The following is a 13214-nucleotide window of genomic DNA, read 5'->3' as shown; positions in this document are numbered from 1 at the left end:
AAATAGACACTATAAATGTGCACTATAAATTCACAGGGAAATTAAAACGCAATAAATTACAGCACTTTTCATTGTTCTGCCTTACTACATTGTTTTTTTTTTTTTAAATAAATAAAAATAATGCTTACCTTGAATTAAAATGAATTACTACTGAAGCTGTGGCATTGACACTGTATAATGCTATCAAACATTTTTTCCTTTTTGAGAAGGCCTCTGCTAAAAATCAAGACACTTGGCACTGGCACCTTTCAGGATAATTTTAATTGAACAATGAATACAGTATTTATTGTAAAAATAGTATTTTGTGCTGTGTAAGCTCTCTCATTTAACCTCTTAATGGAAATAGACAATGAGGGTCATATTCAGGGTCTTACGGTAGGCTAGAGGAAACTGCTAAAGAATTTAACTTAAGAAACAGGATGGAAAAATCACTTATGTTCTTAACACAAGCCATCTGTAAAATAAGATCCATATTAAGTTAGCTATTTAAATAACATATTACATTTTGCATATGCACTATAATTATATAAATGTAAGCCTTTACACAATAATAAGCTTTTTCAATTTAATTGTAATAGTGAAAACATAGTGACTGGTTCAGTTAAATGTTTTCTTACCAAATATGGATCCATAAAATGTGTATGTTTGAATCTCAATGCCAAATTTCTTAATGAAGTCCATTATCAAGTTTATTATACATACCATTAATCATACATACACTCTGTTATCTGTTCCTGGTCTCTAACACAGACACATTCCATGATGGAGACAGGAAACTGGAATTGTTTATCACCCTGTAAAACACACGCAGAGTTCCTGTGCAAGTTAGACCTCGCTATCAAGGTCAGCCATCTAATCTCAACTTTGACACTGCTGACAGATCAGAGAACATTTATTTACCATCTCATCAACCTAATTTTTTATCCAAATGAAAATAAGGGATAGCTGAAGTGTTATCAAATTGTGTACTTCAACAAAATATTAATGTCCTATAATTTTATTTCAAGTGATCACATTAGTATTTTATTCCATAATGATTTCATAGTCTTTGAAGACAGATTTGAGCTTTTCCACTGTGACAGCATGGTCAGCCTTCCCGTATCCCTAGAAAAAGAAAAGATAAGTCTCTTTAAAAGCAAACTTTGACTCAAACCACCAAGAACATCCCTAACATTTATTTCTTAAAAAGTTAGGAAAGGCCCAGAAATATTCATGCTCAAAATTGTGCACTTATTTTAAATGTGTTCTCTTTACATACCAAGTCTATTTTAAACATATTGAAGGCCTTCCTTATAATTAAGAGATTTCATCTGAGCTGTTATGTAATTAACTTGTTTAAATAAAGATAACTTCAAACCCGATTCCAAATAATTTGGGACACTGTACAAAATGTGAGTAAAAAAAAGTAATGGAATAAATTTACAAATCTCATAAACTTATATTTTATTTATAATAGAATATAGATAACATATCAAATAAAAGTGAGACATTTTGAAATGTCATGCCAAATATTGGCTCATTTTGGATTTCATGAGAGTTACACATTCCAAAAAAGTTGGGACAGGTAGCAATAAGAGACCGGAAAAGTTAAATGTACATAGAAGGAACAGCTGGAGGACCAATTTGCAACTCATTAGGTCAATTGGCAACATGATTGTGTATAAAAAGAGCCTCTCAGAGTGGCATTGTGTCCAAGAAGTCAAGATGGGCAGAGAATCACCAATTCCCCCAATGCTGCTGTGAAAAATAGTGGAGCAATATCAGAAAGGAGTATCTCAGAGTAAAAATGCAAAGAGTTTGAAGTTATCATCTACAGTGCATAATATCATCCAAAGATTCAGAGAATCTGGAACAATCTCTGTGCATAAGGGTCAAGGAGAGAAAACCATACTGGATGCCCTTGATCTTCGGGCCCTTAGAAGGCACTGCATCCCATACAGGAATGCTACTGTAATGGAATACTTCCAGAAAACATTGTTGGTGAACACAATCCACTGTGCCAGTTGCCGTTGCCGGCTAAAACTCTATAGGTCAAAAAAGCCATATCTAAACAATCCCGAAGCGCAGGCGTTTATCTCTGGGCCAATTTGAAGTTCTTTTTGGAAAACTGGGACACCATGTCATCTGGACTAAAGAGGACAATGATAACCCAAGTTGTTATCAGCGCTCGTTCAGAACCCTGCATCTTTGATGGTGTGTGTGTGGCATGGGCAGCTTACACATCTGGAAAGGCACCATCAATGCTGAAAAGTGTATCCAAGTTCTAGAACAACATATGTTCCCTTCCAGACGTCGTCTCTTTCAGGGAAGAGCTTTCATTTTCCAACATGACAATGCCAGACCACATACTGCATCAATTATAACATCATGGCTGCGTAGAAGGATTCTGACTTTTTAAGATGTGTTTATGCCATGAAATTTTAAATTTAACTTAATTTTTCCCTTACAAAGATAAATTTTTCTGAGTTTAAACGGTTGATGTCATCCGTTGTATTCTGAATAAAATATTGAAATTTGAGACTTCCACATCACTGCATAGTTTTTATTCACAATTTGTACAGTGTCCCAACTTTTTTGGAATCGAGTTTGTATCTGTATAGTATGTCCACTTCTATCTTTTGTGCCTCTATGAAACCGCATTTGTTGCAGCTGTTAATGTAACTCCTGCTAAAACCTTATTTTGTCACAATATTAATTGGTTTTAATAAAGGTTAAGGGTGTTACCGTAGACTCTCCAAACACCCTAAGTTTCTTTTCTGTATTGTTGTGCTCAATCTTGCCGCCACCAAGACAACTACACTCCAGTCCCAAGGCCTCCATAGCAGGATTCACTTTTTCAAATATGTGATCTGAATAAAAACGTGATTTAGTGAGAAGGATGTGGAAAAATGAACCACTCCATAAATACCCATGATAATGTTTATTTTGAGTTTCAGTTTTGTCAAGATTTTGTATTCCAACTAAACATTACTACAACTAGTATCTCAATCAAGCCACAAAATCAATGCAATGATAACTGTCAATAATTTTTACCAACGTTTATGTAGCCACGTTATTTTCCTACATTATTTTTCCTCAATGCCTATAAACAGTGAGGAACAGCATGGACGTTACCAGTTGATTTATAAATACTACTAAACTGAAGTTAGTGATAAATATAACTCGCTGGCTTGCAGAGACAGACAGTCAAGTTATTGCACTTGCAAGCGTGCACACTTACTGTGGTACTCCGCTGTTTTAGTTCCCCTCACGATCACTTTTTGCTCCGTTCCACCTCTAACCTTTATGTTCACTAATATGTATTTAAACTTTCCCTCTGGATCAATGTCGACGTCGGAGACTTTGCTAAGAGCGTCTGCCATTTTCGCTGTGGCTGCTGCAGGAACCAAACCTTATACAGTCATCATTATCACGCACGCCAGTATGCGATATCAGTATCAACAGACGCTACAAACCGGAAACACGTAATTTAAAGTAAAGTAAAGAAAAATGCTTTGGATAAAGGTGGAGAAATTTTCGATTTGAGTAAATTAATTAAAACAAAATAAAAATTCAGATATTATTATTATTATTATTATTATTATTATTATTATTATTATTATTATTATTATTATATGGTTCTTAATACAGTTTAAGTCAAACTTGAAAAACATTATTGTCATTGTGTCATTGTACCCGTTATCTCCCTCCCAGCACGCCTTCCTTTCTACTGATCTGCGGACTTTCCCTTTCAGTCCACACCAGAATTGCTAGCTACTGTAATGAATCATTAAAATAATAATTGCTGTGCTACTTGTTATAGCAAATTTCATCTAAAGTAAAAAAAATCTAATTAATGCCATGAAAGATGAAAGAAAGAGGATCGATTAGGAGTAATGCCGTCGACTATAAAATAGATGTTTGTGTTTGTTTTGTGTGCCTTCTTTGTGTTATATGAAGGTTTTTAATCTCTGATTTGATAAATTTATCAATTATTGCTACTTTTCCAATGCATTTTATGTATAGATTTTATTGTTTTATAAACCCTTATCCCAGCCTTTCAATCATAAACTGAAAACTGAAAACTGAAAACTGAAATCTATCACGTGCCTAATATATTTGTAAAAAAGTTATATATATGGAAATAATGCTTCATAACGCAATGAAAATCCAGAGCACAATCAGTACCCTTTTAAATTTTAATTTTCCGACATCTGACATAATTTCTATCAGATCCACCCCCCCCCCCCAAAATAAAGGTAAATATCACATATAGAATAACAAAAAATTCTTATTGTGCACCTTTTCTGAAACATAGAAAGGGAACCTTTTTTTCAAACATTCTTACAATGTTATTTCCATCATCATTTCCACATGTCCAATTTTAATTCATTTATTCTGCTTCAAGCTCAGTTTAATATGCACGTGATAAATTGTTTCACTCTGATCATTTAGATGAAAAATAATAATAATAATAACAAACAAAAGAATAGAAACTAATCATCCTTCAGTGGAGATGTTTACGTATAACAGATTTGTTTCTAAATGGATATGTTTGCATGAGCTTTAATATTATATGATATTAGATAAGTTAGCTATCACAAATTATTTTTACACACATTTATTATTATTCAATTCTCTTCTTTGCTCCCTAATTTTCCGGAGCCCTCATGGCAGCTATTTCCATAACAAGGAAACTGGTACAACTCTGTGTAAACATATTAAACTGAGTAGCATCAAAAAAGGGTCAAGGTCATACAGAAATCAAGCTGCAAAAACTCAAAATTCAAAACGAGAAACCTCTGGGGATCTTAAGTAAAATAACAGCTTTAAAACTAACGAAATAGGCCAGATAGTTTTATTATTGAACAAACTGGTTCATATACAAAGCTTCCTTTCGATTTTTACTTTTAAATATAATTGTGAATATTTTTATGGGTGTTCCTTGTAACACTTTATAATAAGTTATTATTATTATTACTTTTGTATAATATCAGTTTGTAGAATTATTTCATTGTCTTAAATTTGTATGGTGTATTTTCATGGCATTTACTATAAAGAGTAGCAAAAGTCATCATTAATTGTATTTCAATGTAACTGGAAAGATACAGTAAAGGCGCCAATGGAATAATTGCTGGCAACAATTCCTAATGATTCCCCTCTTGAAATAAATTATAACTAATTTCATGAAATTCTTATTTCTATTTCTGAATATACTTTAAAAATATGCCGTCGTCCTGATATGGCCATATCAGCACCAAAAGGTCTATAATATTTCCTGAGAGGTTCTTTCCTTACAAACAAATGCCTTCAGAGAGTAAAAAAAAGATATTTCCTCCTTGAATAGTGTTAGAGAGGGGTATTTCCAGAGAATTCCATTGCTTTTACTGGCTGATGTCACAAGTGAATCCAGGAAGGGAAGTCCTAGACCATAGCTGAGCTCCTACATAAATGCCCGAAACAGTGATTATCAGACCAGTTTCTCAAATCAGAACCATCATATTAGAGTATAGAGTATAGAGACGACCATTAACAGGACCATTTCATATCTGTACATCATTAACAATGGTACGTAAAGTATTCAAAATATGCATTTGTATAATTTTAGTGTCAATGAATATTATGTTCATCCAATTTATATAATTCTTTAATTTTGCAGGGCATCTTCTACAAAGTTGTTCTTATTTCTTTAGGTAAGACCCGAACTAGTGTATAAACTATACTGAGTGAATGCAACCTGTAAACATAGTTCACTCAAAGTTGTAATGGTTTAATTCTGCAGTGTTAAACATATGGAGAGGCGCTGAAGGCTGGTCATACCATTCCTCAACAAACACTATGAACTGGGAATCTGCCAGACACTGGTGCAAGCAGCATTACACCGACATGGTAGCCATCCAGAACAAAGATGAAATTTATCACCTCAACAGTATCCTTCCAAAAGTCAGTGGATATTACTGGATTGGCATTCGCAAAATTAATGGCATTTGGACCTGGGTGGGAACTAATAAGATGCTTACCAAGGAAGCTGAGAACTGGGCGAAGAATGAGCCCAATAATGGAAGAAATAATGAAGATTGTGTGGAAATATACATTAAAAGAGTGAAAGATGAAGGTAAATGGAATGATGAATCCTGCTTAAAGAAGAAGACTGCACTGTGCTACACAGGTAGGTTTTCTTTATGTGGCCAGGGAACCCTATAAAGGGGAGAAAAACTTTCCAAGGACCACCTCATAATTATAACAGTGATTAAGAATAATGCTTACTACAACTTTTATTCTCAGATGCCAAGTTATTTCTAGATCTATTTTGAGTTTTCTGTTTTAATGCTTAAATTAAACAATCAAAATACATGTCTTATATGATTTTATTAACTGAAATCTCAAAAACATAAAATTTAACAACAATTCATTAACTTTTATTTAATAACTCATCATTTACATTTTTGCCAAACAGAGTGGTACAGAGCTTTACTTTTAATGTCCTTCTAGTTTTGATTCATTTATTCAAGGTTTGCCAAATTCTGTGACATTCTGCATTACAGTCAATTCCATTTTTTTTCAATTTTCCCTGTTGAAAGGTGAATGAAAAATGAATTCATTAATCAGCAATTATCAATTTTTTCTTATTCAGCATCCTGCAAAGACGACTCCTGTGTCAGTGGCCGAGGAGAGTGTGTTGAAACCATAAACAGCCATAAATGCACATGCCTTGGGGGTTTCTATGGAGACCGATGTGAACATGGTGGGCAGTGTTTCCCTAGATATTGTTAATAAATCTATGTTGGCAATGAAAGGTGTGAAATATAACCATTTTAGCTGTTTTCTGATTTTCAGTTGTAAAATGCAAATCAGAGGACATCACCGCACCAGATCATGCTAGTGTCCAGTGCTCCCATCCTCATAAAAACTTCTCATATGACTCTCAATGTGTATACTCCTGTGAGGAGGGTTATGAACTAAAGGGTTCCAGAACAACAAGATGCACTTCTAGCACAGAGTGGTCAAACAAACCACCAACCTGTGAACGTGAGTTGAATTTACATTGTGAAATGAAAATGACACATTTGACTGGATGCTTTTGTAAAAACACTTTGACATTTTTTTTGCAGTTGTTCAATGTCCAGAGCTGACCAAGCCACAGGAAGGCCAAATGCAATGCCAACATCCCATGGGCCAGTTCAGCTACCAATCCACCTGTGAGTTTATGTGTAAAGAAGGACACACGCTGCGAAACTCCAGCTCTTCCACACTGTTCTGTGGGGCAACGGGACACTGGAATGATTCACAACCCACTTGTGAAAGTAAGAAGAGTCAGGATTTACTAAGGAAACCACTTTTTAAAGTATTTCAGCAAAAGTTCTGCTCTTTACTCTTTAAAATCTCTGCTCTTGGAGTGTCATGATTATCCCCTTTTCTGTTTTTCAGTTGTAAAATGCAAACAAGAGGACATCACCCCACCAGATCATGCTAGGGTCCAGTGCTCCCATCCTCATAAAAACTTCTCATATGACTCTGAATGTGAATATTTCTGTGAGGAGGGTTATGAACTAAAGGGCTCCACAACAACAAGATGCACTTCTAGCACAGAGTGGTCAAACAAACCACCAACATGTGAACGTGAGTTGAATTTAAGCTGAGAAATATTTATAGATGCTGTTCAAATCTGTTTAAATTATTATTGCGTTCCTTTGACATGTCTGTAAATTGTTTTGCAGTTGTTCAATGTCCAGAGCTGACCAAACCACAGGAAGGCCAAATGCAATGCCAACATCCCATGGGCCGGTTCAGCTACCAATCCACCTGTGAGTTTATGTGTAAAGAAGGACACACGCTGCGAAACTCCAGCTCTTCCACACTGTTCTGTGGGGCAACGGGACGCTGGAATGATTCACAACCCTCTTGTGAAAGTAAGACGTGTCTGAATTCATTTAGAAAAACTTCTATTACAGTAATTCAACAGTAGTTCTGTTCATGACTCTTTAACATATTTGTTCTTGGAGTGTCATGATTATCCCCCTATTCTGTTTTTCAGTTGTAAAATGCAAACAAGAGGACATCACCCCACCAGATCATGCTAGGGTCCAGTGCTCCCATCCTCATAAAAACTTCTCATATGACTCTGAATGTGAATATTTCTGTGAGGAGGGTTATGAACTAAAGGGCTCCACAACAACAAGATGCACTTCTAGCACAGAGTGGTCAAACAAACCACCAACATGTGAACGTGAGTTGAATTTAAGCTGAGAAATATTTATAGATGCTGTTCAAATCTGTTTAAATTATTATTGCGTTCCTTTGACATGTCTGTAAATTGTTTTGCAGTTGTTCAATGTCCAGAGCTGACCAAACCACAGGAAGGCCAAATGCAATGCCAACATCCCATGGGCCGGTTCAGCTACCAATCCACCTGTGAGTTTATGTGTAAAGAAGGACACACGCTGCGAAACTCCAGCTCTTCCACACTGTTCTGTGGGGCAACGGGACGCTGGAATGATTCACAACCCACTTGTGAAAGTAAGAAGAATCAGGATTTACTAAGTAAAACACTTTTGAAAGTAGTTCAGCAATAGTTCTGCTCTTTACTCTTCAAAATCTCTGCTCTTGGAGATTTATGATTATCCCCTTTTCCGTTTTTCAGTTGTAAAATGCAAACAAGAGGACATCAACGCACCAGATCATGCGAGCGTCCAGTGCTCCCATCCTCATAAAAACTTCTCATATGACTCTGAATGTGAATATTTCTGTGAGGAGGGTTATGAACTAAAGGGTTCCAGAAAGACAAGATGCACTTCTAGCACAGAGTGGTCAAACAAACCACCAACATGTGAACGTAAGTTGAATTTATGCTGAGAAATATTTATAGATGCTGTTCAAATCTGCTTAAATTATCCATGCGTTCCTTTGACATGTCTGTAAATTGTTTTGCAGTTGTTCAATGTCCAGAGCTGACCAAGCCACAGGAAGGCCAAATGCAATGCCTCCATCCCATGGGCCGGTTCAGCTACCAATCCACCTGTGAGTTTATGTGTAAAGAAGGACACACGCTGCAAAACTCCAGCTCTTCAACACTGTTCTGTGGGGCAACGGGACGCTGGAATGATTCACAACCCTCTTGTGAAAGTAAGACGTGTCTGAATTCATTTAGAAAAACTTCTATTACAGTAATTCAACAGTAGTTCTGTTCATGACTCTTTAACATATCTGTTCGTGGAGTGTCATGATTATCCCCCTATTCTGTTTTTCAGTTGTAAAATGCAAACAAGAGGACATCACCCCGCCAGATCATGCGAGCGTCCAGTGCTCCCATCCTCATAAAAACTTCTCATATGACTCTGAATGTGAATATTTCTGTGAGGAGGGTTATGAACTAAAGGGTTCCAGAAAGACAAGATGCACTTCTAGCACAGAGTGGTCAAACAAACCACCAACATGTGAACGTAAGTTGAATTTATGCTGAGAAATATTTATAGATGCTGTTCAAATCTGCTTAAATTATTAATGCGTTCCTTTGACATGTCTGTAAATTGTTTTGCAGTTGTTCAATGTCCAGAGCTGACCAAACCACAGGAAGGCCAAATGCAATGCCAACATCCCATGGGCCGGTTCAGCTACCAATCCACCTGTGAGTTTATGTGTAAAGAAGGACACACGCTGCGAAACTCCAGCTCTTCCACGCTGTTCTGTGGGGCAACGGGACACTGGAATGATTCACAACCCACTTGTGAAAGTAAGAAGAATCAGGATTTACTAAGGAAAACAGTTTTGAAAGTAGTTCAGCAATAGTTCTGCTCTTTACTCTTTAAAATCTCTGCTCTTGGAGTGTCATGATTATCCTCTTTTCTGTTTTTCAGTTGTAAAATGCAAACAAGAGGACATCACCCCACCAGATCATGCGAGCGTCCAGTGCTCCCATCCTCATAAAAACTTCTCATATGACTCTCAATGTGAATATTTCTGTGAGGAGGGTTATGAACTAAAGGGCTCCAAAACAACAAGATGCACTTCTAGCACAGAGTGGTCAAACAAACCACCAACATGTGAACGTGAGTTGAATCTAGAGTACATTGTAAACTGAACATGATACATTTGACCAGATGTTTTTTAAAACACTTTGATATTTTTTTGCAGCTGTTCAATGTCCAGAGCTGACCAAGCCACAGGAAGGCCAAATGCAATGCCAACATCCCATGGGCCAGTTCAGCTACCAATCCACCTGTGAGTTTATGTGTAAAGAAGGACACACGCTGCAAAACTCCAGCTCTTCCACACTGTTCTGTGGGGCAACGGGACGCTGGAATGATACACAACCCTCTTGTGAAAGTAAGACGTGTCTGAATTCATTTAGAAAAACTTCTATTACAGTAATTCAACAGTAGTTCTGTTCATGACTCTTTAACATATCTGTTCTTGGAGTGTCATGATTATCCCCCTATTCTGTTTTTCAGTTGTAAAATGCAAACAAGAGGACATCACCGCACCAGATCATGCGAGCGTCCAGTGCTCCCATCCTCATAAAAACTTCTCATATGACTCTCAATGTGTATACTCCTGTGAGGAGGGTTATGAACTAAAGGGTTCCAGAACAACAAGATGCACTTCTAGCACAGAGTGGTCAAACAAACCACCAACATGTGAACGTAAGTTGAATTTAAGCTGAGAAATATTTATAGATGCTGTTCAAATCTGCTTAAATTATCCATGCGTTCCTTTGACATGTCTGTGAATTATTTTGCAGTTGTTCAATGTCCAGAGCTGATCAAACCACAGGAAGGCCAAATGCAATGCCTCCATCCCATGGGCCGGTTCAGCTACCAATCCACCTGTGAGTTTATGTGTAAAGAAGGACACACGCTGCGAAACTCCAGCTCTTCCACACTGTTCTGTGGGGCAACGGGACACTGGAATGATACACAACCCTTTTGTGAAAGTAAGAAGAATCAGGATTTACTAAGGAAAACAGTTTTGAAAGTAGTTCAGCAATAGTTCTGCTCTTTACTCTTCCAAATCTCTGCTCTTGGAGATTTATGAATATCCCTTTTTCTGTTTTTCAGTTATAAAATGCAAACAAGAGGACATCACCCCACCAGATCATGCGAGCGTCCAGTGCTCCCATCCTCATAAAAACTTCTCATATGACTCTGAATGTGTATACTCCTGTGAGGAGGGTTATGAACTAAAGGGTTCCAGAACAACAAGATGCACTTCTAGCACAGAGTGGTCAAGCAAACCACCAACCTGTCAAAGTGAGTAGCATTTATTTTGTGCAAACCAAAAGATATCTGATTACAATTGCTCCTTGGAAAAACTCTTATGAAAACTCTCTGCTGTGTTCACAAATTTTCCCGTTTCCTCCCAGTTATTCACTGCCCAGCCCTTGACAGTCCTGTCAATGGAGAGCTGAACTGCACCTCCAGCTTTAATTACGGGAGCAAATGCAGCTTGAGTTGTGTTGAAGGATTCCAGCTCCAGGGAGCTTCAGAGATCAGCTGTACAAAAACAGCAAAGTGGAGTCAGGAACCACCTCACTGTGAAGGTAATCAACTAACTTTTACCACATTTATGGATTTACAGGTTAATCTAATGTGAGTTTTTGTATTTCGAAAAATAAGTACAGCTAATTTCACCTTTGCTTTTGTTTTTTTCAAATCCATAGCAATGGTCTGCCCACAACTTCATGAGCCTATTAATGGGCATATAAACTGCTCATCTGAAGAGTCCACCTTTAACACCGTCTGCATCTTCAGCTGTCATGAAGGCCACCAACTCGAAGACCACAGTAACGAGATCGTGATGTGCAACTACAATGGGAGCTGGTCAGGGGAAGTGGCAGTGTGTCAAGGTAAACAGCTGATACAGTGTTTGTGGGATACAGATGTCATTTTGTTGATGAAATGAGAAAAACCTTCTACAACTCATTTCCTTTTATTTGCATTTTCAGCTTCTCCTGATCCCTCTGCATCACCCTTCGAAGTGACAGAAGTGACTCTTGGGGTTGGAGGTGCTGTCGGCGCCTCCAGTCTGGGCTTAGTTCTCTGGATACTGAAGAGACTGAGGAGAAAAGGTGAACCAAACAGTCTACTGATTTTGTGAATATGTTCTTCCATAAAATTCTTGAATAATTTATTGAAATGAATTAAAATGCTAAATTATGTTGTTTTGTTTTCAGCTAGCAATTTTGACCTAAACAGGTAAGATATGTCTTATTTTGCAGTTATGTTTTTCTCGAATAATTACTGTCATTATTTATCACTTTTAGGTTTATATATACAAGACAAGACTATATCTTGTTTGACTCTCCTTTTATCTATTTAATTTTTAGTACCTCGGATACTGAGGATCCACCACAGTTTTATAAGAACAGTGTTGACAGTCTCATATAGACCAAAATACCATCAAATAGCAGACAGTATATAAGGTGAGCATATATTCCTCATGTACACAGACTATGTGTGTAATGATGGCAATGTAACCTATCTGGAATAATGGAAAAAATCATTGAAAAACTGAATTAAACTTTATTTTTCACAGGACAACTGCCTCGCTGGAATAAAAATGTATGTCATCACAAATGATTTGAGACACTTGGATATTTTAAACTTTGAGCGGCAATTTCAGTTACTAGGCAACAGTAACTGAATGTAATTTCTCCTTCCCAACGGAAGCGTTAATTATTTACTTGACTGAACATATTGTTCTGTAGCCTACTATTTAAATGTCCTATTTTTATGTTATTAATATACACATTTCTTGTACTATTTATTGTTCTTAAACCCTATTGGTCCTATTAAACTGTTTTAACATATAAACCAATAAAGTGTGACATTTATGACATCACGACTTGGTGTTTGAATGCATTTTCCACTTTCAGATGAGCATCTGAAACTTAAAAAAAAAAGCATATATTTTTCAACATGAAAGCATAAATGAACATTTACTGTAACTGGTCATTCCATTTGTAGAATCATTAGCTGTAAATGTGAACCTTAACACCTAAATAAAAGCTGGAAGTGAAGTCACTGTTCTCTATCTTTCCTCACTTGTAAAATCTATTAGCATTTTTATTGCAATGAAAGGTTTTGTTTAAATAACCCATCAGTAACCTAGTATCCGGTGAATGTCCATTAATAACACAGTATCCGGTGACTCCATCCTTGAAGCTGCACTCAGGGAGTTAGCTTTTTCAGAAACACCTTTCAGAGGTTATAACGTCTTTTGAATAATTAATGCCATAA

The 13214-nt window shown here is 36.7% G+C and overlaps 3 protein-coding genes across 3 annotated transcripts in view; 1 reads left to right on the top strand and 2 right to left on the bottom strand.

Moving 5' to 3' along the window:
- Positions 1-13214, bottom strand: part of firrm (FIGNL1 interacting regulator of recombination and mitosis) — a 44498-nt gene that overhangs the window by 18200 nt on the left and 13084 nt on the right. The gene's annotated exons all lie outside the window — the stretch shown is intronic.
- On the bottom strand, positions 243-3440 carry si:dkey-51e6.1 (uncharacterized protein LOC558617 homolog). The gene is made up of 3 exons (XM_052535789.1): positions 3221-3440; positions 2725-2849; positions 243-1104 (listed from the first exon to the last, which is right to left on the bottom strand). The coding sequence occupies exons 1-3, from the start codon at positions 3360-3362 to the stop codon at positions 1024-1026; spliced, it is 348 nt and encodes a 115-aa protein (XP_052391749.1). The 5' UTR covers positions 3363-3440; the 3' UTR covers positions 243-1023.
- On the top strand, positions 5415-12816 carry LOC127938875 (P-selectin-like). The gene is given in 26 exon segments (XM_052535773.1): positions 5415-5547; positions 5639-5672; positions 5762-6148; positions 6614-6724; positions 6817-7008; positions 7092-7283; positions 7408-7599; positions 7698-7889; positions 8015-8206; positions 8305-8496; positions 8621-8812; positions 8911-9102; positions 9228-9419; positions 9518-9709; positions 9834-10025; positions 10028-10105; positions 10108-10302; positions 10428-10619; positions 10718-10909; positions 11034-11225; positions 11339-11515; positions 11636-11821; positions 11921-12043; positions 12149-12170; positions 12302-12397; positions 12511-12816. Coding segments are annotated over 25 exon segments (4065 nt in total). The 5' UTR covers positions 5415-5544; the 3' UTR covers positions 12363-12397; positions 12511-12816.

Source organism: Carassius gibelio, chromosome A20 (assembly GCF_023724105.1).
Source record: "Carassius gibelio isolate Cgi1373 ecotype wild population from Czech Republic chromosome A20, carGib1.2-hapl.c, whole genome shotgun sequence".
Classification (NCBI taxonomy): domain Eukaryota; kingdom Metazoa; phylum Chordata; class Actinopteri; order Cypriniformes; family Cyprinidae; genus Carassius; species Carassius gibelio.
This window is presented reverse-complemented; position numbering and strand designations above follow the sequence as displayed.

Bases quoted from the DNA above. Each gene is read 5' to 3' on its own strand.
- si:dkey-51e6.1 (XM_052535789.1), bottom strand. From the start codon at position 3,362: ATGGCAGACGCTCTTAGCAAAGTCTCCGACGTCGACATTGATCCAGAG. The intron at 2,850-3,220 runs GTAAGTGTGCAC...GTTTTTATTCAG, and splicing joins TAAAACAGCGGAGTACCACA to ATCACATATTTGAAAAAGTG. The intron at 1,105-2,724 runs GTAACACCCTTA...TTCTTTTTCTAG, and splicing joins GGGTGTTTGGAGAGTCTACG to GGATACGGGAAGGCTGACCA.